Below are 22,669 nucleotides of genomic sequence, written 5' to 3'. Positions count from 1 at the left end.
CAGATGAAAGACTCTCTCTCTCGCTCTCTCTGCCTCTGCCTCTCTGTAACTCTGCCTTTCAAATAAATAAATAAAATTTTTAAAAAATAGCAGAATAGCACACCTGTCCATATCCAAACCCAGTGTTTCAAGCCCAGCAGCTTAAAATTTGACATACATTTATACAGATTCATTTCTTTAGCTATTTATGTGAATTGTCAGGCTATTTTTAGAGTCAATCTTAAGCGGCCATTTGAGGGGTGAACCAACAGAAGGAAGACCTTTCTCTCTGTCTCTCTCTCACTGTCTAACTCTGCCTGTCCAAAAAAAAAAAAAAAAAAAAAAAGAAAAAAAGAAAAAAAAAAGAAAGAAAGAAAGGTATAAGCTTAATGTAGGCAGATTAATACCTTTAAAAAATAAATTTGGTTGAATGAATGCTAAAAAAAATGCAAACCTTAAAGGAAAATTGTTCTTGTGTTTTCTGAATGAGGAGAAAAAAATTCAACAAATAAAGAAAAAACAATTTTTAATCAATTTAAAAATTCTTATGTTTATAAATTTAATTTGAAGAGTTAGACTCTTATATAGAAGAATAATATATTTTTGGCCTATCATTAAACATTTTAAAATGCCATTTCTTTCTTTGGATATCACAGTTTTACTGCAAACTGTTTACCCCTCTGAACCACTGAGACTTTGCACTAATGTTTCAAACCAAAACATAATTTACTTGTTAAATGTCACAGGAATGGTTACTTTGTTGATTAATAGTGTTGGAACAAAAAATAGTCAAAAATGTGAAACATAAAATAATAATTATCTCTACTGTCTTGAGTTTTAGTTACTAAAACAACATAAGTTTTCCATTATTTAATTTTAGCTGCACTAAAGCTGGAATATAAAATCAAACATTGCTGATCACATTAAAATTTTATAGTTAACATTTTTTAGATTATGGTTTTTAAATTTATTTATTTGTTCTCAATTGCTAAATAATTTTATGTGTATGTAACATATTTATCTTTCTAGAAAGCTTTCACTTTTATTGTAATCAAGGTGGTTTCAACATGAGTAAGCCAAAAAATTTCAAGTTTTAGGAAATTTTTATAATAGAATCTGAATGGAATTGAGTGTTTAATAGTGAAAATCTGTAGGATTCTTCATCTAGCTAAAATTTCTTAATTCAAGATTACTGGAAGTGAGTATAGACATACAGGTAGATCAATTTGTTTCATTGTGGAATCATTGTAATAGGCTGAACCACACATCAGTAAGGTTTGTCTTATTTTCCGTCTCTGGAGAAAGTAAAAATTAACATTAAAAGCTAATATTGAAAAGTGGTAAGCAAAATACTGATTACTTTTTACTGCTATTCCAAATTAGTTGAATATTCAAGTTTTAGCTAGGCAAATGTATTTCAATGATTTAGTCACGACTTCATCCTCAATGGGTAACTTTCCTGAGTCTTAGGAAGTCGGTTCATGTGAATCCCAGGCTTCGGCTGTCCCTTGATGGGAAGTTGGAGTCATGGTCGGGTCATTGCAGGAAGCTGCGGACCGGGAGCCAGGAGTTGCGGGTTGCCTATGGTCCCTTGAGCTCCAACCTGGAACAGCTGCTGGACACGGGGGCTCAGGAACAGCACTGGCCAGTTGGCGCTGGGTGAAGTCGTTTGTGGAGTTGCTGGCATCCCGAGGGGCTGTGGGTGAGTGTTGGGAGCTTCTTGGGCCTAAGGGAGCCCACCTTGAGGAACACGCCCTGGGTGCTGACTTCCAGGCTGGCCCCCGACGCCAGCATGACTGACTGCCGCCTGTAGCCATCAACAGGAAAATGCTCTAACGGTCCATCCAGCTCTGGTCAGCGAATCTGAGTACTTCCTGGTTCAGCCGTATCCCAGGACCCTGGCGCTGTGGGCCGGAAGCACTTCCACCACATCCGGGTTGGCCTGTTGCACTGCACGGCCACTGCTGCCAGCCCTGGGACCCCGGGGCTCTTGTGCCCTTGAATGTCATCCAGGGCTGGGCCTGGGCCTGCACCCTCAGGTCCAGCTGCACACTATGGCACGTCTGTGGAACATGAAATTGGTGCTCTCAAAGGTGACAAAATGTGGATTCCTGAAGGCTGAAGGCAGACGTGGGGGACCGGCAGGTGCGTCCAGTGCTGGGGGGATGCCTGGGCATGCAGCAGGAACTCTCGGGTGCCCAGAGGCGGCAGTAACAGAAAGTGGTATGCCTTAGGCTGGTTAGGACTTGCTGGGCCCGCAGGGGGCCTGCGGTGCTGGGGTGCGCCGGAGACATGCCCACGGTCCCGCGGGTCCAGGGCACTGGGCTGCATGCAGCACGCACGGTGCAAGGCCCCCGGTGCTAGGTGCTCCCTGTCTCAGCGGTATTCCTCGTGCAAGCAGACGGTGTCGGTCGAAGCCTGGGCCCAGGGGCAAGGGCAGTGGGGCAGCTCTTCTAGGAAAGCGGCTTCTGGTCATCCAGCTTCGCCCAGGCCAGGCACTTAGCTCTAAGTATTTTCTGTTTCACTGATGGCCTGATGAGATTTTTAAGCTAATTTCAATGTGGCCTCATAATATGATTAGTCTGTTACAATCCCACAATATGTGTTGATGTTAGGTTTATTAGCTAGTGTTCTAAATCCGTCTGTATGATGTGTATGCTTCAAAAGATTGTGTATTTTCAATTGTTGGAGATGAAAGCGTCTACCTATTCTGTCAATTTGAACTTAAGACTGTGTGGTGCATATCTTCCACATTGTGATGCATTTTTGTTTTGGTCTCTTAATTACAGGAAGAAGTGTGTTAAAAATCTCTTATAAATGGAATGCATCTGTCAGTTTCTCTTTGAATTCTGTTAATGTTTTTGCTTTCGTATCTTGAGATTAGTTATAATTCTGGAATTGTTATTGTTCTATCTACTAGGCAAGTTTTTTTTTTGTTGTTGTTAGTGACTCAATGTACAGAAATTATTTTTGCCTTGAGTCTATTTTGAAGATTAGCAATGTGTCTATACCAGCTTCCTTTTTGTAATTTTCTGGGATACATTTGCCACATATTGAATGTCAGTTTTTTTGGTACTGTGTTTTAGATTTGATTGTTGTGACCAGTATATAGATGTATATTTAAAAAACCTTCCATACTATTTCATTTATTTTTAACTAAAGGCAACCTTTATTACAGATATATTCATAAGAACTACTTCACATTTATCTTTAATAGTGGTAAAAACATAATATTTAATGTACCCGCACCAGTCTTTAAGTGTTTAATTCAGTAGCTTTATATTCACATTAGTGTGTAACAGTGCTATAGAACTTTTTCTTCTTACAACGCTGAATCTCTATAGTAATAGTAATTTAACATTATTTCTCTTTTTCCACTGAAACCTGTGAACAACTTTTTTTTGCTTCTATGATTTTAACTACTTTATAATGATCATTTGTTTTTTTGTGTCTAAAACATGAGGTTCCTACATGTTTTAGCATATGTCATAATATCGCTTTTAAGACTGCATAATACTCCATATATACCTTTTTAAAAATTTTAAAAAGTTTTGATTAACACATAATTGTACACAAATATAAGGTACAGTGTGATATTCCAATGCATGTATACAATGTATATTGATCAAATCAGGGTAAATTGCATTTTAAGCTCCTTATCAGTTCTTTATGCTTGAAGCTTTAATTTTTTTCTATTTGTTCATAAAATACATAACTGGTTATTATCCACTATAGTCACTTCACTATGTACAAAATATTGGAACATATTTATTGTATCTAACTTTGCTTTTTTTTTTTTTTTTTTTTTTTGCCAGGCAGATTTAGACAGTGAGAGAGAGAGACAGAGAGAGAGAGTTATAGACAGTGAGAGAGAGACAGAGAGAAAGGTCTTCCTTCCGTTGATTCACTCAACTAATGGCCGCTATGGCCGGCGCTGTGCCACTCCAAAGCCAGGAGCTGGGTACTACTTTCCAGTCTCCCATGCGGGTGCAGGGACCCAAGCACTTGGGCCATACTCCGCTGTCCTCTCGGGCCACAGCAGAGAGTTGGACTGGAAGAGGAGCAACTGGGACTAGTACCCAGTGCCCCAACTGGGACTAGAACCTGGGGTGCTGGCACCACAGGTGGAGGATTAGCCAAGTGAGCCACGGCGCTGGCCCTAACTTTGCTTTGATACCTGATACTTAACCTCCTTCTATCCTCCTCAATCCTCTTCCCAGTCTATAAAACCAATATTTTACATTCATGATGTTTTTTCTCACTTGCACATATTTGTACGGATTATTTTACTTAACATGATGTCATATTTCCACCAAATTCCTATAAATGATGACTCAATTATTTTTTAAGGCTGAATGATATTCCATTATGTACATATATCACATTTCTTTCTCCATTCATTCATTGATAGGTGCCTAAGTTGATTAAATATGTTAGCTATTGTAAACAGTGCAGTAATAAACATGAGGGTGCAGGTCTCTCTTGATACAGTTATTTCTCTTCTTTTGGCTATATAATCAGAGTGGGATAGATGGATCTTTGACAATTCTATTTTTAGTTGTTTTGAGGAAACAATGTATGGCCATCTCTAATATCTATATTAATTTGTGTTCCCACCAAGAATGTTCTTTTCTGCACATCTTTAGTGACATTGATTGTATTTTTCTTGATAGTAGCCATTCTAACTGGGGTGAGATGATGTCTCATTGTGGCCCAGACTTGCATCTCCCTTATGGCTTGAGCAATTTTCTATATATGTGTTGGCCATTTTCATTTCTTCTTTGCATAAATATCTTTGCATATGATTAATCATTTTAAAACTGTATTATTCTGCGTCTTGTAGGTTATAGAACTTTTTGAATTCCTTATATATTCCTGGTATTAATCCTTTGTCAGATGAATTGTTAACAAATATTTTCTCCCATTCTGTTGGTTGACTCTTCACTCTGTTGATTGTTTCCTATGCTGTATAGAATCTTTTTAGTTTATACGGTTTAATTTGTCTAGATTGACTCTTCTTCCCTGTGCTGTAGGACTTATCCAAAAACCTCATTGCTTATACTAATGTCTTAAAATGTTTCCCGTATGTTTTGACTAATTTCATAATTTCAAATGTTGCATTTAGGTCTTTTAATCCTTTTTGAGTTTATTTTTTTTATGCAGGGTGAGTGACAGGAGTCAAGCTTTGTTTTTCTACATATGTATCCAGAAAGGATGTCCTTTCTCCATTTTGTCAAGCATTAGTTGGCCATAAATATGTGGATTCAATTTTGGAATCTCTATTCTGTTCCACTGATCTGTGTGTTGGTGTTTTTATGCCAGTATCATGTTGTGTTGGTTGATGTAACCCTATTGTATATCTCAAGAAGAGGTATTGTGATGCTTCCAGCGTTTTTGTTGTTGTTGTTCAAAATTGTTTTAAGGTTGTTTTTGCTTCCACATGAATTATAGGATTGTTTTTCTAGTTCTGTCAATAAGGTCACATTGAATGGGTAAATCACTTCAAGGAATATGCACATTTGGATAATACTAAATCCTCTAACTCAGGAATAGGACGTGTCTTTTCTTTTTCTTAATCCTCTTCAGCTTCTTTCATCAGTGTTTTGTAGTTTTCACTGTTGCAGTGCTTTGCTTCCTTGATTAAATTTATCCGCAGAGTTTTTTGGGGCACAGGGATAGATGTTGTTAATAAGATTACTTTCTTGATTGCTTTATCAGCAAATTCTTTACTGATTTTTAAAAGATTACTAGTTTTTGTGTATTGATTTTCTATACAGCATTTTTACTGAATTCATTTAACAGTTCTAATACCTTTAGGTGAAATTTTCAGGTGTTTTTATGTGTAGAATCATATCTGTGAATGGATGGTTTGACTTTTTTAGGATTTATTTATTTATTTGAAAGTCAAAGGAGAGAGTCAGAGAGAGTAAGAGAGAGAGAGAGAGAATCTTCCATCTTCTGATTTACTTCCTAAATAGCTGCAATGGCTGGGCTGGACCAGGCCAAAGCCAGGAACCAGGAGCCTTTTCTAGGTCTCCCACATAGATATAGGGGCCCAAGCACTTGGGCCATCTTCCGCTGCTTTTCCAGGCCTTTAGCAGGGAGCTGGATTGGAAGCAGAGCTGCCAGGATTGGAACCAGCACCCATATGGGATGCCAGCACGGCAGCGGCAGCTTAATGAGCTGAGCCACAGCTCCTGCCCCAAATTACTTCTTTACAACCCTTTCATATGGCTTTTATTTCTTTCACTTTACTAGTTTATGTGGCTGAGTTCTAGTACTGTGTTGTTTATGAGTGGTAAATGTGGACATCCTTACCTTGTTGCAGATCTTAGAGGAAATGCTTTTAACTTTTTCTTCATTCAGTGTGATGTTGGCTGTGGGTTTGTTCATTATGTTTAAGAGTGTTCCTTTTATATTAATCCATTGACAGCTTTTATGATGAAGTGATGTAGAATTTTATTGAATGCATTTTCTTTATATATTGAGATAACCATATGATTTTTGTCCTTCCTATTTTTGTGTAATGTATTATATTTATTGGTTTGTATATGCTAAACTGTCTTTGCATATTTGGACTCAATCCCCCCTGATCACAGTGAATAATCTTATTTTTTATTGTAGCATTCAATTTTCTAATATTTTAAGGGCTTTTAAAAATTCTTTTTTTCACTATCAACTGTGATTCTTTATGACATCATTTATTTATAGTTGAGGGACTGTTCCATTACACTGTTTGCTTTTTATAGACCCTTTTTTTCTCATTTCTTGGGTTCCTATTGTATATGGATTAAGTTCTTTTTTTTTAACTTTTATTTAATGAATATAAATTTCCAAAGTACAGCTTATGGATTACAATGGCTCCCCCCATAACTTCCCTCCCACCCACAACCCTCCCCTTTCCCTCTCCCTCCCCCCTTCCATTCACATCAAGATTCGTTTTCAATTCTCTTTATATACAGAAGATCAGTTTAGCATATATTAAGTAAAGATTTCAACAGTTTGCACCCACATAGAAACACAAAGTGAAAAATACTGTTTGAGTACTAGTTATAGCATTAAATCTCAATGTACAGCACACTAAGGACAAAGATCCTACATGAGGAGTAAGTGCACAGTGACTCCTGTTGTTGACTTAACAAATTGACACTCTTGTTTATGGCATCAGTAATCACCCCAGGCTCTTGTCATGAGCTGCCAAGGCTATGGAAGCCTTTTGAGTTCACCAACTCTGATCATATGTAGACAAGGTCGTAGTCAAAATGGAAGTTCTCTCCTCCCTTCAGAGAAAGATACCTCCTTCTTTGATGACCTGTTCTTTTTTTTTTTTTTTATTTTTTATTATTTTTTTTGACAGGCAGAGTGGACAGTGAGAGAGAGAGACAGAGAGAAAGGTCTTCCTTTGCCGTTGGTTCACCCTCCAATGGCCGCCGCGGCCGGCGCACCGCGCTGATCCGATGGCAGGAGCCAGGAGCCAGGTGCTTTTCCTGGTCTCCCATGGGGTGCAGGGCCCAAGCACCTGGGCCATCCTCCACTGCACTCCCTGGCCACAGCAGAGGGCTGGCCTGGAAGAGGGGCAACCGGGACAGAATCCGGCGCCCCGACTGGGACTAGAACCCGGTGTGCCGGCGCCGCTAGGCGGAGGATTAGCCTATTGAGCCGCGGCGCCGGCTTGATGACCTGTTCTTTTCACTGGGATCTGACTCGCGGAGATCTTTCATGTAGGGTGTTTTTTTTTTTTTTTTTTTTTTTTTTTTTTTTTTTTTTGCCAAAGTGTTTTGGCTTTCATGCCTGCAATACTCTCATGGGCTTTTCAGCCAGATTGGAATGCCTTTAGGGCTGATTCTGAGGCCAGAGTGCTGTTTAGGATATCTGCCATTCTATGGGTCTGCTGTGTATCTCGCTTCCCATGTTGGATTGTTTTCTCCCTTTTTTATTCTATCAGCTAGTATTTGCCAACACTAGTCTTCTTTATGTGCTCCCTTTGGCTCTTAGTCCTATCATTCTGATCAATTGTGAACAGAAATTGATCACTGGGACTAGTGAGATGGCATTGGTACATGCCACCTTGATGGGATTGAATTGGAATCCCCTGGCATGTTTCTAACTCTACCGTTTGAGGTAAGTCAGCTTGAGCATGTCCCGAATTGCACATCTCTTCCCTCTCTTATTCCCACTCTTATATTTGACAGCGATCACTTTTCAGTTAAGTTTCAACACTTGAGAATAACTGTGTATTGATTACAATATTCAACCAAAAGTATTAAGTAGAACAAACAAAAAAAATACAAAGAGGGATAACATATCAAGTTGTTCATCAACAGTCAGGGCAAGGGATGCTCAAGTCACCATTTCTCATAGTGTTCATTTCACTTTAACAGGTTTTCTTTTTGGTGCTCAGTTAGTTGTCACCTATCAAGGAGAACATATGGTATTTGTCCCTTTGGGACTGGCTTATTTCACTCAGCATAATGGTTTCCAGATTCCTAACAGGGATCACTTTTCAGTTAAAAATTAAACACCTAAGAATAATTGTGTGTTAATTACAGAGTTCAACCAGTAGTACTAGAACAAAAAAAAATACTCAAATGGATAAAGTATTACATTGTACATCAACAGTCAGGACAAGAGCTGATCAAGTCACTGTTTCTCATAGTGTCCATTTCACTTCAACAAGTTTCCCCTTTGGTGCTCAGTTAGTTGTTGCCGATCAGGGAGAACATATGATATTTGTCCCTTTGGGACTGGCTTAATTCACTCAGCATGATGTTTTCTAAATTCCTCCATCTTTTTGCAAATGACCGGGTTTCACTGTTTTTGACTGCTGTATATTATTCTATAGAGTACATGTCCCATAATTTCTTTATCCAGTCTACTGTTGATGGGCATTTGGGTTGGTTGCAGGTCTTAGCTATTGTGAATTGAGCTGCAATAAACATTAAGGTGCAGACAGCTTTTTTGTTTGCCAATTTCATTTCCTTTGGGTAAATTCCAAGGAGTGGGATGGCTGGGTTGAATGGTAGGGTTATATTCAGGTTTCTGAGGAATCTCCAAACTGACTTCTGTAGTGGCTTAACTGTAAGCCAAAATATGTCTTTCTTCCTTAGACGCTCCTCTCAAATATTTTAGGTAAGGTAACGATAAAGCTGAGCAATACAGTCTTAGAGCCCCAAACCCAAGGCCTGAAAAAGATGCATGTCTATTTTGATTATTACATATTTTTTGGTATTGTCAGGTAGAGTACACTGAGGAATATTTAGACTGGCATATCAAACGATTAAGTTTATTAACTTGCAGTTCCCAGGAAAAGAACAACACAAGTTTCAAGGCCAGTGGGAAAGGAGGAGCTAGGAAGAACTCTTGACCACTGATGAAAATGAGGAGAAAGAGGTAGACACCTGTGGGCTGAAGCTTTTATTGGGGTCTAGAACATTACTTAGGTGAGACAAAGCACTTGGATCATCATCCAGTGCTCTCCTGGGCACATTAGCAGGGAGCTGGATCAGAAATGCAGTAGATGGCACTTGAACCAGTGGCCATATGTGATACTGGCATCCCTGGTTATGTCTTAACCTGCTGCACAACAATATCAGTCCCAGATAGTGAGATCTGAAGTCCTACACTCTAAACTTTCTCCATGTTTTTCTTCAAAAAAATTTTAAATTTATTTTTATTTATTTGTTTGAAACACACACACACACACATACACAGAGAGAGAGAGAGAGAGATCTTTAATCAGGATTTGTTATTTTAAGGGAAAAAATGCACAGGAACTTAGGAGTCACTTTTTTGGGTTCACTGGATATAAAACAAAAGTATCACAATTAAGTGATTCAGGGTATGGGGATTTACATACATAGATCACAGAAATAGTAACTGGTTGGAGACCATCTCTGTTATGTAGATTAGTGGTGACAAGCCAGAGATGGTGCAAGAAAATGGATGCTGAAGCTGTGCTATGGTTTGGACTTTGAATTTCTCCAACAGCCCATTCACATGTTAAAGGTGTGGTCTCCAGATTAGTGCTATCCATGGGTAGTGTGGAACTTTTAGGAGATGACGCCTAGTCTGAGGTCCTTAGATTATTGTGGCATGCATGTGCATGGTTGTTCTCTCAGAAGCTTGTTTGATTTGAGCTTGGCGCCACCAAGTCTTTCTATCCCTAGCTCAAGATGAGACAACTTGTTCCATCCAATGCATGTTCCCTGCATGTTGTTTTCTGCCACAAACCAATGGCACTGACTGATCTTGGATTTGAACTTCCAAAACTTTGAGCCAAATACTTTTTCTCTTTATAAAATTAGTTGCCACGAGCAATTAATTGTCATAATGAAAAGCTAATATAAGCAGTATTAATATGAGTTGCAGTTATCAAAACATCCTAACTCAGAGAGTGTAAATTCATCTTTCCTCTACACTTCATTGCAGCTGGGCCCTCTGTGGATTCAATAGTGCTCATCCACATCCATAAGGATAATCTTCTTTACTCAGTCTACAAGCTCAAGTGCTAATCTCTCCTGGAAACACTCTTACAGACGTACTCAGTTTTCTAGCCATCTGGTCATCCTTTAGCCCAGTCAAGTTGCCACATAAATTTAGGATAACACTATGTAATCCTCTTGAAAAATACAGTGTGGTTTTGAAACATTGTAACTTAACTTACTGTAAACTTCTAGCTTGGTGAATGATGAAACTTGCGTATGTGCCCTATCTGTTGTGCCAAAACCAAGCTCATCACATGCACAGCTTGTTAACATGGTCAATAATAATACTGGCATGAGCTTGGCTTTTGACTAATATCAAGTATGGTTCTGTCAAATTTTGTTTACATCTTTTCAGATGAATGGTTAAAAGCAATATGATACAAAGCTTGAATAATCTATGATTATTTTAAAATTTACTGTGTACAAGTGAAATAAGCATCTTTTCATTTGATTATTGTTTATAGCCGTGGCCTATATTTTTGCTGAACTACGGGTTTTTAACTGGTTGAATTCTTTATTTATTAGAGCAATAAGCCTTTGATTATAATGTAAATTAAACATGTATTATCTGAAAATTTAAAAGGAAAGAAAAGAAATAAAGAAGAAAAAAGAAAAGGAAAGAAAGAGGGAAGAAGGGAGGGAGGGAGAAAATAGAGGGAAGAAGAGAAGAAGAGGAGTATAATTAGAATTGTACACATGAACTCTATTAACTCCATTCTCTTTATATTAATTCCAAATTTGTTTAAACTTAAAAAAATTAAAGATTTATTTATTTATTTGAAAGACAGAGTTAAAGAGAGGCAAAGGCAGAGAGTGAGAGAGAGAGAGAGAGAGAGGTCTTCCATTTGTTGGTTCACTCCCCAGTTGGCCACAATGGCCGGGCCAGAGCTGTGCTGATCCGAAGCCAGGAGTTTCTCCCTGGTCTCACATGTAGGTGCAGAGGCCCAAGGACTTGGGCCATCTTCTACTGCTTTCCCAGGCCAATGCAGAGAGCTGGATCCGAAGTGGAGCAGTTGGAATTTGAATTGGCGCTATATGGGATGCCAGCGCTGCAGGTAGCAGCTTTACCTGCTATGCCACAGTGCTGCCCCCCCCCAAATTTCTACAAAATATTGTAACTAATCATAAAATTTTACTTCATGGGTTAATCAGTGCTTTCATTTAGTCTCTGATTTAAGACTCAACAAAAATTATTTTGTGCTGATTATGGTATTGCAAGGTGAAGAAACATGGTAGGAGGCTCTCACTGCATGCAGTAATACCTGCATGACCTGTTGAATGACAACATCTGTTTTACAAAGTCTGTCTATCTGAAAAACTAGTTAATACTGATGTTGCAATGCTTGAATTGAAAATTATCTCCACGTCGTGAAGATGATGATATTTCCTGACAGGGCCTCTGGTCTATGTTTGGTTTGCTGCTTATTATTCAGTGTATATAGAAAACAAATAATCTCAGCACTGTGAAAAAGCTGGAAAAAGGATTATTATGGGGTTGAAAACTCTCTGTTTGGGGATGTTTTGTGTTATCTTTGTCTCTCATATTTATACACCCCTACCGGCCAACATTGAAGAAAGCTGGAAAGTAATGGTCTTGGATACAATTGCTAAAACTTGTACATTCATGGTAAGATAAACACTTTTTTTTTTCCTGGAGATTGAGATACTTGATTAACCAAAAATCAATGTTTTTGACTTTAACAGTATTAATATTATCATTTTTGAAGAATCATTTGTTGTTCATTTTTCTAAACTAAGTTAATCAAATATCATAAATGAATAAAATTTGCTGAATGTGTATAAAAGACAGTGAGAAAAACTTTCTTGTTTTCAAGAAGTTTATGTATAAATGTAAGGTCTCCATATATTGTAATATTCATTAAAGAATGATATTGTTGAAGGGAAAAGCTTTAAGGCTTATTTGATAGCTTGACTTTGACTTGAATTTTCAGTGTCAATCTAAATAATCATCACATATTATGTAGATAATTGTTAAGGATGTTTACACCTGTTTGATGTTAATTTAGGTCTTTTACTATTTCAATGGCTTCCATTGTCCATTTTTAACACTATGTTGCTTAATTTTAGAGATTAATTTACTTTGAATATGTACAGAGAATTATGACTTCATCAAAAGTAACTCCCCTGTAGTTAGAAACTAACATTCTTGAACTCTTCAACTGTATATACATATATATCTCTATATATCCCTCTCTCTATATATATACATGTGCATATAACCCCCCCCCATTCCCCATTATGCTGTAGTTCTTTTTATTAATTTATAGAGGAGAAGAAGGAGATACAAGAAAGTACATGAAAGTGGAAAATAACAAGTATAATGGGAAGCCAGGACTGCTGTATTGAAAAACTCATACTCTTTCTACCAAACCAGTTTGTTCCCACAAAGAGTCTTTGATGACAGTAACAAGAGGCTAAAAGAAGGCAATAATAACAATAGATGCAGAAAAAGAGAGAGGAAACTGCGTTGTAAGAGGGAGAAGCTCTCTCACAATACTTTGAATGAGAAGCACTAGTTCTGTGAAACTACAGCCAACTCTGACTGATGTCTGCCAAGTCTACATCAAAGGCATTAGGGGAAGGGGTTTAGCTTCATGAAATCCTTTTATTTTTCTAGTCACTTCCAAATTGTCACTTTTTTCCATAACAGTGTCTCTCACTAATGCTCTTATTCCTCGATTTAATGTCAGTGAAAGAATATGTAGGTAAACAAATATTAGGTCCACAGAAAACTGCTATGTTATGTTCCTTGATTATTCATATGTATTTAAAACTCAGAGGGAATGATATTGACAATATCATCCAAATAACAACATTATCAAAACATCCAACTCTAAAACTCTACCTTCACTTTCTTTGCTTCAAATAATCTTATCCTTGTCTAGCTGTAATATAATTGTACACTTCATGTATTTGATATTTTATATAGATTAGTTTTTACTTTTAAAGAGATAATAAGAAAAAACACAAAATATTTAAAGATTATTTTAGTAAATTTAAAAGCCTTTGATTGTTCTAGGGAAACAATTTTGTAATTGTCAGGACTAATTTTTCTGACTTGAGTAGTTATGCCAGTACAAATAATAAATTTTTTACATATGACAGGGAAATGAAAATGAGAGTTCCTGGTAAAGTGTCTCGAAAAATACAGGCATTGCTATGAAGTCAGTCATATGTTGTATTGGAAAGCAGAGCTGGTGAAAGAAATTATGTCTAACCATGGGAATTTTACTTAACACTTCATTGTCAATTTTTTACTTATTAAATGGAGACATTAATAATAAATACCGTACAGGATTCATCTGAGAATGAAAGACCATATATGCTAGGAGTGCCTAAAAGAGCACAAACGAGTCTCTAAGCAGTTTTTATTTAATTCTAAAATAAAGTCTTAAATATCTACTTAAAAATGAAAATGCTAGAAATGAGAAACAAGGCATTTGCCAAAAATCTATGTTTTAAATGTCAATTCACCATAAGAAAAATTAAGTAAATTAAATTAGTTACCAAAAATTTGCTGTAAAGATAGTCTGCTTAATTATACTCAATTAGTATAATAATATTCAAGAATTTTCATTAGTGGAGAGTACTTAAAATTTTGAATACTTAGCATGTACCAGACAGTCCTCTCTGTCTAATGAAACTACTAATTTAAACTACATTGCAGCCCACTGAGGGATTTATTATTAGTAATAAAATTAATATTAATATTATCACTGCATAGATAAGGAAAGTGAGGTACGGAGAGAATTCACTAGTATGTGGTAATAAGGGGCTGGTCTAGGAACGTGGGTATAGGTTTGTCTTTCGCCTTCACTGACTGTAACAGTTTATCCATGTTTCTTACCATGAAAGTTTATTGATTAAATGTTCTGCAATATCATGTAAATACCTCAAATTCTTTCCAATAATTATAATGATAAAGGATATTTAACATTATGGACCATGCACGGTTTTTGTTTTGAGTGAACTGCCCAAGAATCTTAGACAAAAGTCCTAGGAAACCTGGTCAGAAATATGAGCTTTCTTCAAATATAGGATTTGTGACAGACACAGGCAAAAGGGATTGATATATCTGGAGTTTTTTTAAATTTATTTATTTTACTTGAAAGTAATATTAAAAAAAGTCAGAGTTCTATCAGCTAGTATTTGCAGACACTATTCTTGTTTATGTGATCCCTTTGGTTCTTAGTCCTATCATTATGATCAATTGTGAACAGAAATTGATCACTGGGACTAGTGAGATGGCATTGGTACATGCCACCTTGATGGGATTGAATTAGAATCCCCTGGTATCTTTCTAACTCTACCGATTGAGGTAAGGGGGGAGAGAATGATCCAGCATGGGAAGTGAGATACACAGCAGACCCGTAGAATGGCAGATGTCCTAGACAGCACTCTGGCCTCAGAATCAGCCCTTAAGGCATGCGGATCTGGCTGAAAAGCCCATGAGAGTATTTCAGGCATGGAAAGCCAATACACTCTGGGGGGAAAAAAAAAAAAACCTAAATGAAAGATCTCCATGAGTGAGATCCCAGTGGAAAGAATGGGTCATCAAAGAAGGAGGTATCTTTCTCTGAAGGGAGGAGAGAACTTCCATTTTGACCATGGCCTTGTCTAAAAATTATCAGAGTCAGTGAACTCAGGGGGCTTCCATAGCCTTGGCAGCTCATGACAAGAGCCTAGGGTAATTACTGATGCCATAAACAAGAGTGTCAATTTGTTAAGTCAGCAACAGGAGTCACTGTGCATTTACTCCTCATGTAGGATCTTTGTCCTTAGTGTGCTATACATTGAGATTTAATGCTATAACTAGTACTCAAACAGTATTTTTCACTTTATGTTTCTGTGTGGGAGCAAACTGTTGAAATCTTTACTTAATGTATGCTAAACTGGTCTTCTGTATATAAAGAGAATTGAAAATGAATCTTGATGTGAATGGAAGGGGAGAGGGAGTGGGTAAGGGGAGGGTTGCGGGTGGGAGGGACGTTATGTGGGGGGAGCCATTTTAATCCATAAGCCGTACTTTGGAAATTTATATTCATTAAATAAAAGTTTAAAAAAAAAAGTCAGAGTTACACAGAGAGGAGAAAAAGAGAGAGAGAGAGAGAGAGAGAGAAAGAGAGAGAGGTTTTACATCTGATGGTTCACTCCCCAGCTGGCCGCAATGGCCGGAGCTGCGCTGATCCAAAGCCAGGAGCCAGGAGCTTCCTCCGGGTCTTACATGTGGGTTCAGGGGCCCAAGGACTTGGGCCATCTTCCACTGCTTTCCCAGGCCACAGCAGAGAGCTGGACAAGAAGTAGAGCATCCGGGTTTCGAACCAGCACCCATATGGGATGCCGGCATTTCAGGCCAGGGCATTAACCCGCTCTGTCACAGCGCCAGCACCATATTTGCAGTTTAAAATCAGGAAACTTGGATCATTAATAGTGTGTTCACATGATGATACTTAAAATTTGGGGTTAAGTAAAATGAACTATAAAACATAACAGCATGCCTACAAAAAGAATTATAATACTTGGATATTTTTCAATAGAATTGTTTAATGAAGAAACAATCAGTAGTCAGAAACATCTAGAAAAGATGATTTTTGATAAAGTATTTTTAAATTTACTTTTTATTTGAGAGGGAGAGTGTGAGGGAGGGGGGAAGGTAGGGAGTGAGGGGGTGAGAGAGAGAGAGAGGGATAGATCCCTGTTGCTGGTGCATTGCCCAAGTGTCTGTAATGGCTAGGCAGAGGCTGGGAGCCAGGCACTTAATCCAGACCTCTTGAATGGTGGCAGGGACTCACTCAGCTGCTGGAGCCATCATCTCTGCTTCCCAGGTTGAGTATTAACAGGAAGCTGCAATCTGAGCAGAACTGGGAGTTGCACTCAGGCACTTTTGACATGGGATGTCAGATCTCTTCACCACTAGTCCAAACCTCTGTCCCTAAGACGGTTTTTGAGTTAGATAATTTTTAATCTAAAATAAATAAATAAATATTTAAAATTTTCAAAGGAATCAAGGTTATATAATAAGAACTTCAGAGATTTATTTGCAAATAAGGTTTATAAACATTGTATTTCTTCATGTATGTGTTTCTTCTGTTTACTTCCTTTTTTGCTTTCTCTTTATTTTAATGTTATGTAAAGATCCACGTGTTCAATTTTGTTTGTTTTTACAGGCCATATGTTTTGAAAATATAGGTATCATGAGATATGAAGAGTTTATTTCCATGATATTCCATCTGGATTATACTGAACCACAGTCAGATGAGTACGTCACAGTGACTGATACTACATTTGTTGACATCCCAGTACGTCTGTACGTGCCGAAGAGAAAGTCAGAAACCCCAAGACGAGCTGTAATCTATATTCATGGTGGTGCTTTCTGTTTTGGAAGCTTCAGTAAGTTCATTATATAAGGAAAAAGTATAACTCATTGTGTTTTTGATACAGGAAACATTTTATATAAATATACATGCTTAAACATGCATACACTATGTTCATGTGGACACATTTAAATATGATTATAAATATTATAATTCTAAGGGAAACATAATCATGCACATAAATATAATTTGCCAGTATCATGAAGATTTTGAATATACTTTTGTTTTGTTCAGCATTTTATTCTGTGCTTTCATATTGAATAAACATGCTCATATATCAAAGGAAAATAAGGCATGAACAAGTCAGTTACTAAAACATTTTTCTTTTTAATCATAATATATTGATAAATAAGGGCACTGAAGTGATACAGATGTTTTAAAAATCAAATAAGAAATATATTAGTTACTACAAAGGGAATTTTGCATTTACTAATAACAATAATATTAATGGTGGCTGTTTAGAATGCTGTGGCTCGTCTTGAATCTAAGAGGAAAAAACAAAGTAGAGTATCACAATAATAGACCCTTCCCGTGAAGTGTAGGGTGTCTGCTTGCCTCCAGTGATGATTCTACAAGACTATGTTGCAAAATAAAAAAAAATCAATAAAATTATCCTTATTAAAACTTTGGAGAATTCAGTCATAGAGTGATGCTTGCATATAGGCCACTGTTTTATCTAAGAAAATAATAAAATTAAACAAATAAATGGAATTGAGGAAGGTCAACAAATAATAAATGAAACTGAATTGAAGTCACTCTGTATTTCTCTAAGTCTCATTTAGTTAAAAATTGCTTGATAATCTCATAAAGATATGGGTACTATAGCAAGCTGTACTTAATCAAATATTAGTGTAGAATAGATTAATGTACAAAATGCCAAATTGGTTAGGCTGCAATTCTGGCTTTCTAGTTTTCTCCTACCCAGTTTTCTAACAGCTAACATGAAAAACAAATATAATCAATTATAGAGCACATTTATGTCCTTTGCTTGGTTTGGTTTGTACAGTCCTGAAACAAATTAGAATCATGTTACACTTGCCAGACTATTTTATCCGTTACCACTCAAAGTTCACAGAATAGGAAGGTAGAAAGCAATACAAGAACAATTACCAGGCAAAGGGAGAATGCCAGGAGGAAATAGGGATGCTACTCTATCTCACATATATTTTATTTTTTAGAGTCCTCAAAGCAAAAAAACAAAGTAAAACAAAACAAGCAAACCCAAATAACAAGAAAATGTAAAAGTAGATAGATTCTAAGACTGAAATAAGAAATTCAGCTCTTTGTTACAAAAAGACTTTCTACTACATGAAGAGCATCTTAAAACACCCTTACAATGAGCTATTAATTTTTATGATAATCCTCATAAGTACAGGCTAACAGATTGACACAAAGACATGTAGTTAGTGAAAGCAGTTCTAGGCGTAGATAATGTGATGCAGTAAAGATAAAGACCCTCTTTGGGACATGCACTTGAAAGGTGAATTTTATAATATCTAGAGAAGTGTGTGTTCTGCTGTGTTCTGTATATCTTGAGGAAATCCTCATTAAAAGAGTTTTCCTTTTGAACACCTCTGAAGGAAACCGAGAAAGTGAATTCTATAGCACATACTGTGACAAGGAAGGGGAGATCAGTCATCTCCAGCCTGTAAGGGCTAAAGCCCAAAGACAGAGATTCACGAATTTTAGAGGCTCAGAAACAGCTGGTAGGGTGAGTTATGCAGATCAAGAATTTTTGATTCAGTAAATCAATGGTGGAGCCAGAGAATTTGCATTTCAAATTAATTTCCAGTTGTTGCTGGTCGTAGCACCGCTCTGTAACCGATGTCTTGCTGTGTTTGGCTCAGCAATCCTGCTGGTTATTGCTCTCTTTATTCTACCCTCACCTATAGTTTAAAAAGAAAAGAAAAGAATGACGTGCTGTCTATACTTACTCTTCATCAATATCTTAAATATCCTTCTGCCCCCAAATTCTCTCCCTTGCGTGGTTCTGACTTTTGGAACTCTACTCTAATCCCTCATTCTGCAATTACCCTCATGCTATTGGCATGCAGGTCTCTCTCCTCTGATACTGTTCTTGAGTTTTGAATCAAACATATGCAACCAATTAGATATGTATGTCTAGATGGACCACAGACCACAAACCACTTGAGCTTATATATGACCAAATACAGTTTATCTTATGTCCAAACAGTCTTAAGGAAACGAAAACCCACCATTTATCAAGACCAACATATAAATCTTGTGAATGTTCTTAGTGACAATTGTTTATTGTTCTTTACTGCTTCTTAGTGCCCGCACTCAATTAGCATATCTCATTTATTTTCCTTCCTAACAGTTTGACTTTATATCCATAATTTAGTACTTCATCTTGCACAGACACCTTTTCTTGATGTCTCCACCGCCTCCCTGTTCAACTTTGCTTCATCCGCTACTTTCAACAATACTGAGTTACTTTTAGTTCCCTAAAGACTTCATGCATTGTCCTTTCTCCCTGCAACGGTACTTATTTTAGAACATCTTTCATATTTTACCCCCAGAAGATGACTCACCTGTTACCTTCAGATAAAATCTGTTTTTTTCTCATGTGTACATCTGTGTGTCTGTGGGCGTGAGATCTCTGGCTGTTTTCTGCTGTTTGCAATTTTCAATTTATCTTCTTTTTCTTTTGTTCCAGTGTTTCTTCCTTCTTCTTCTTCTTTTTTTTTTTTTTTTTTTTTTGACAGAGAGAGAAGTCTTCCACCTGCTGGTTCACTCCCCAGATGGCTGCGCAGCCAGAGCTATGCCGATCTGAAGCCAGGAGCCAGGAGCTTCTGGGTCTCCTTCGTGGATGCAGGGGCTCAAGGACTTGGGCCATCCTCCACTGCTATCCCAGGCCATAGCAGAGAGCTGGACTGGAAGAGGAGCAGCCAGGACTAGAACTGGCACCCATATGAGATGCCAGCGCTTCAGGCCAGGGCGTTAACCATTGTGCCACAGCGCCGGCCCCTAAAATTTCTTTTAAAATTAAGAAATCTAGGAAAATTTGGCTTTGGTAGTTTTTTAAATATAATTCCTTGGTTCTTGTTTTATCAGCATTTATCCTAATATCTTCTTGTTTCTAACTTGTTCCTACACATGCTACACATCAATGAATGGGCATGGAATGAAGGAAAAACATGACCGTAGATTACATCAGCAAATACTGTGTGAGTTGGGACACTTTGAGATAAGAATAAAACACAAAAAAAATCTTGATTTGATTTTAGTTGAAAGGTAATTTAAAAATAATTTGGATGTAAAAATAAAGACACATGTAATCATTGAAATATAATCATTGAGGGGCTTTACAAATGAAGGTCAAAGGGCCAGAACTGTGGTGCAGTTGGTTAAGCACCGACTTGGGACAGCTGCATCACACATCAGAGTGCTTGTTTGATTACTGGCTACTCAGTGCTTCCAATCTAGCTCTCTCTAGTTTGCCTAGGAAGCAACAAACAATGGCTGAAGTAGCTGAGTCCCTGTTACCCACATGGGAGACCAGGATGGAGTTCCTGCTCCTTGCTTTGACTCTGCTCAGTCCTGGCTCTTGCAGCCATCTGAGGTAGTGACCAGTGGATGGAAAATCTCTTTCTCTCTCTCCCCCTCTCTCTCTGTCACTCTTGCAAGTAAATAAATAAATCTTTAAAAATTAAATGTAAAAGATAGAGTGCTTTTACATCTTGCACATTTTGGTCTTTATCTGTGTATTGCCCTCCCCTCCCCAAATTATCAATTCAACATTTAATGGAAACGTTCTTTTTCTTTTGTTTACAGATTTATTTATTTATTTAAAAGGCAGTTACAGAGAAAAGGAGAGACTGAGAGAAAGATCTTCCATCTGTTGGTTTAGTTCCCAAGTGGCCAAAACTGACAAAGCTGGGCTAACCTGAAAACAGGAGCCAGGAGCTTCTTCTGGGTCCCCCACGTGGGTGCAGGGGCCCAAGCATGTGAACCATGTTCTGATGCTTTCCCAGGAGCATTAGCAGGGGGCAGGATAGAAAGTGGAGCATCTGCATCTTGAAATGGTGCCTTACGGGATGCTGGCGTGACAGGCAGTAGCTTTGCCGGCTACACCACAGCACCAGCCCTGGAAATATTATTTTTCTAACTAAAAGACTAAGTGATTTACTTTTCTGTTTTCCAGGTTGTTATGCACCAAATATTAAGTTTGATGTATCTAACTTGAAATTTTGTCAATGTGCCAGAGAAGACTTAAAAAAGTTTGGAAATTGAGCATAATTCTAGAATTCTCTGAATTTCTAGGGTCTTGTATAAAAAAGAAAGCAGTATCAGATGTCACATAATTTGCTAAGGTGCTTTGACCATGGCACTGGTAAATCAGATTTTTGGATACTTGGAGAAAGATGTGGAGTGTGTCTGTATGTATGAGTATTGGGAGACAGTCAATGGCTTGTATGCAAGCATGCCAAGACTCATCTGTACATCTAAGACTTACATTGGTTTGGAACAGGCTTTCTCAAAAGCTAGTTGCTGTTCCTAAGCTTCTGCCTTAATACTAAGTTTATTTTGGCCATTTCCTATTGTGGCATATTGAAAGAGAATGGAAGTTTTGAGGAATTATGTTATTGACCACTGTTGTTTTAGGGAGTCAATACATACTGTTACAGATGCCTTGCAACTTAAAATTGGGTCATGTTTTAATAAAGCTATTGTGAACTGAAAATAAGTAAGTCAAAACTGTAGTTAATACATGTGACCTACCAAACAACAGCTTCCTACCTTAAGTGCTCTTAACACTTGCATTAGCTTACAATTCTATCTCAAGGCAGAAATCTAAAAGCATATTGCTAGCTCGGGAAAATTAAAAATTTGCAGTACCATTTCTTTGGAATGCTTATCACTTATGCAGCATGGTAAAGTAAAAACATAATAAGTTAAACTGTATTAAGTCAGAAATCATTTATAATTTTTTTTCCTGAGTTTAGAACCAAATGAAAGATTATACACAGAATTCAAGTTAATGAAAGTCAAAATATTATTATTGTTGTTTCCAATGAAAGTTTTGGAGAAAACATATGTAGGTGGTTGGCATGTCATGTTTTAGTTACAGAGATTAACCAGTCATTGTGGTCTACCCTACTGTCCAATCACACACACACTCCCTATGGAACTTGCTGCCTAGAGTTGCAGAAAAATAGAGAATGCAAAAGGCCACAGAGGCACTGGAGAAGCGTTGTTGTGTACAGAGAGCTGATGGCAATGAAAAATTAAAATGAGCCAAGACTAATTTTTCTCCCTTAAATACTTATTTGCAAAGTCATCTTTCTCCTCTGGAGAGAGTGACTGGCAATACTAGGGTGAGCAGACCATGTGATGTTGATTCTAGTCCCCCTCATTGAAACAAGAGTGTGAAATAGAGATTCCTGTGCAGTGCTCACATTTCTTTCTCTGTTTATAATTATAATTTAAGGTTTTTTTATTTGAAAGTATTATTTTGACTTTTGTTTCTTCATTTCAGAGCAGACGGCTCTCGACTTCCTAAACAGATGGACGGCAAAGACACTAGATGCTGTCGTCGTAGGAGTAGAGTAAGAGAATGTTTTCCTTTGGCAACTTTGATTTTTACCTTCGTCCAATAGAGGTTTTATTTTAAATCAAGTCAGATATGCTTCAAATATGATTTTAAAAAATTAATTTGTTTCCTCATTACCATTGTGACATAGACTGCTCCTTGGAAGGGTCCAATAACCAATTATTCTCCCAGAAATGTGGGAATCTCCCAGTTATACCCAAAAGAGTTTTCTTGGAATAACTACTGCTCTAACTACA

General features: G+C 37.4%; 1 protein-coding gene across 1 annotated transcript in view; it reads left to right on the top strand.

Moving 5' to 3' along the window:
- Positions 1-11,822: 11,822 nt before the first annotated feature.
- Positions 11,823-22,669, top strand: part of LOC103350418 (arylacetamide deacetylase-like 2) — a 33,314-nt gene continuing 22,467 nt past the window's right edge. The window contains exons 1-3 of the mRNA XM_017346847.3: positions 11,823-12,090; positions 16,652-16,874; positions 22,359-22,428. Coding sequence (XP_017202336.3) covers positions 11,953-12,090; positions 16,652-16,874; positions 22,359-22,428 — 431 coding nt within the window. The 5' untranslated portion in view covers positions 11,823-11,952. The remainder of the gene's footprint in view (positions 12,091-16,651; positions 16,875-22,358; positions 22,429-22,669) is intronic.

This window comes from Oryctolagus cuniculus, chromosome 4, assembly GCF_964237555.1.
Source record: "Oryctolagus cuniculus chromosome 4, mOryCun1.1, whole genome shotgun sequence".
Classification (NCBI taxonomy): Eukaryota; Metazoa; Chordata; class Mammalia; order Lagomorpha; family Leporidae; genus Oryctolagus; species Oryctolagus cuniculus.
Note: the sequence above shows the minus strand (reverse complement) of the source record. Positions and strands in the feature narration are given on the sequence as shown.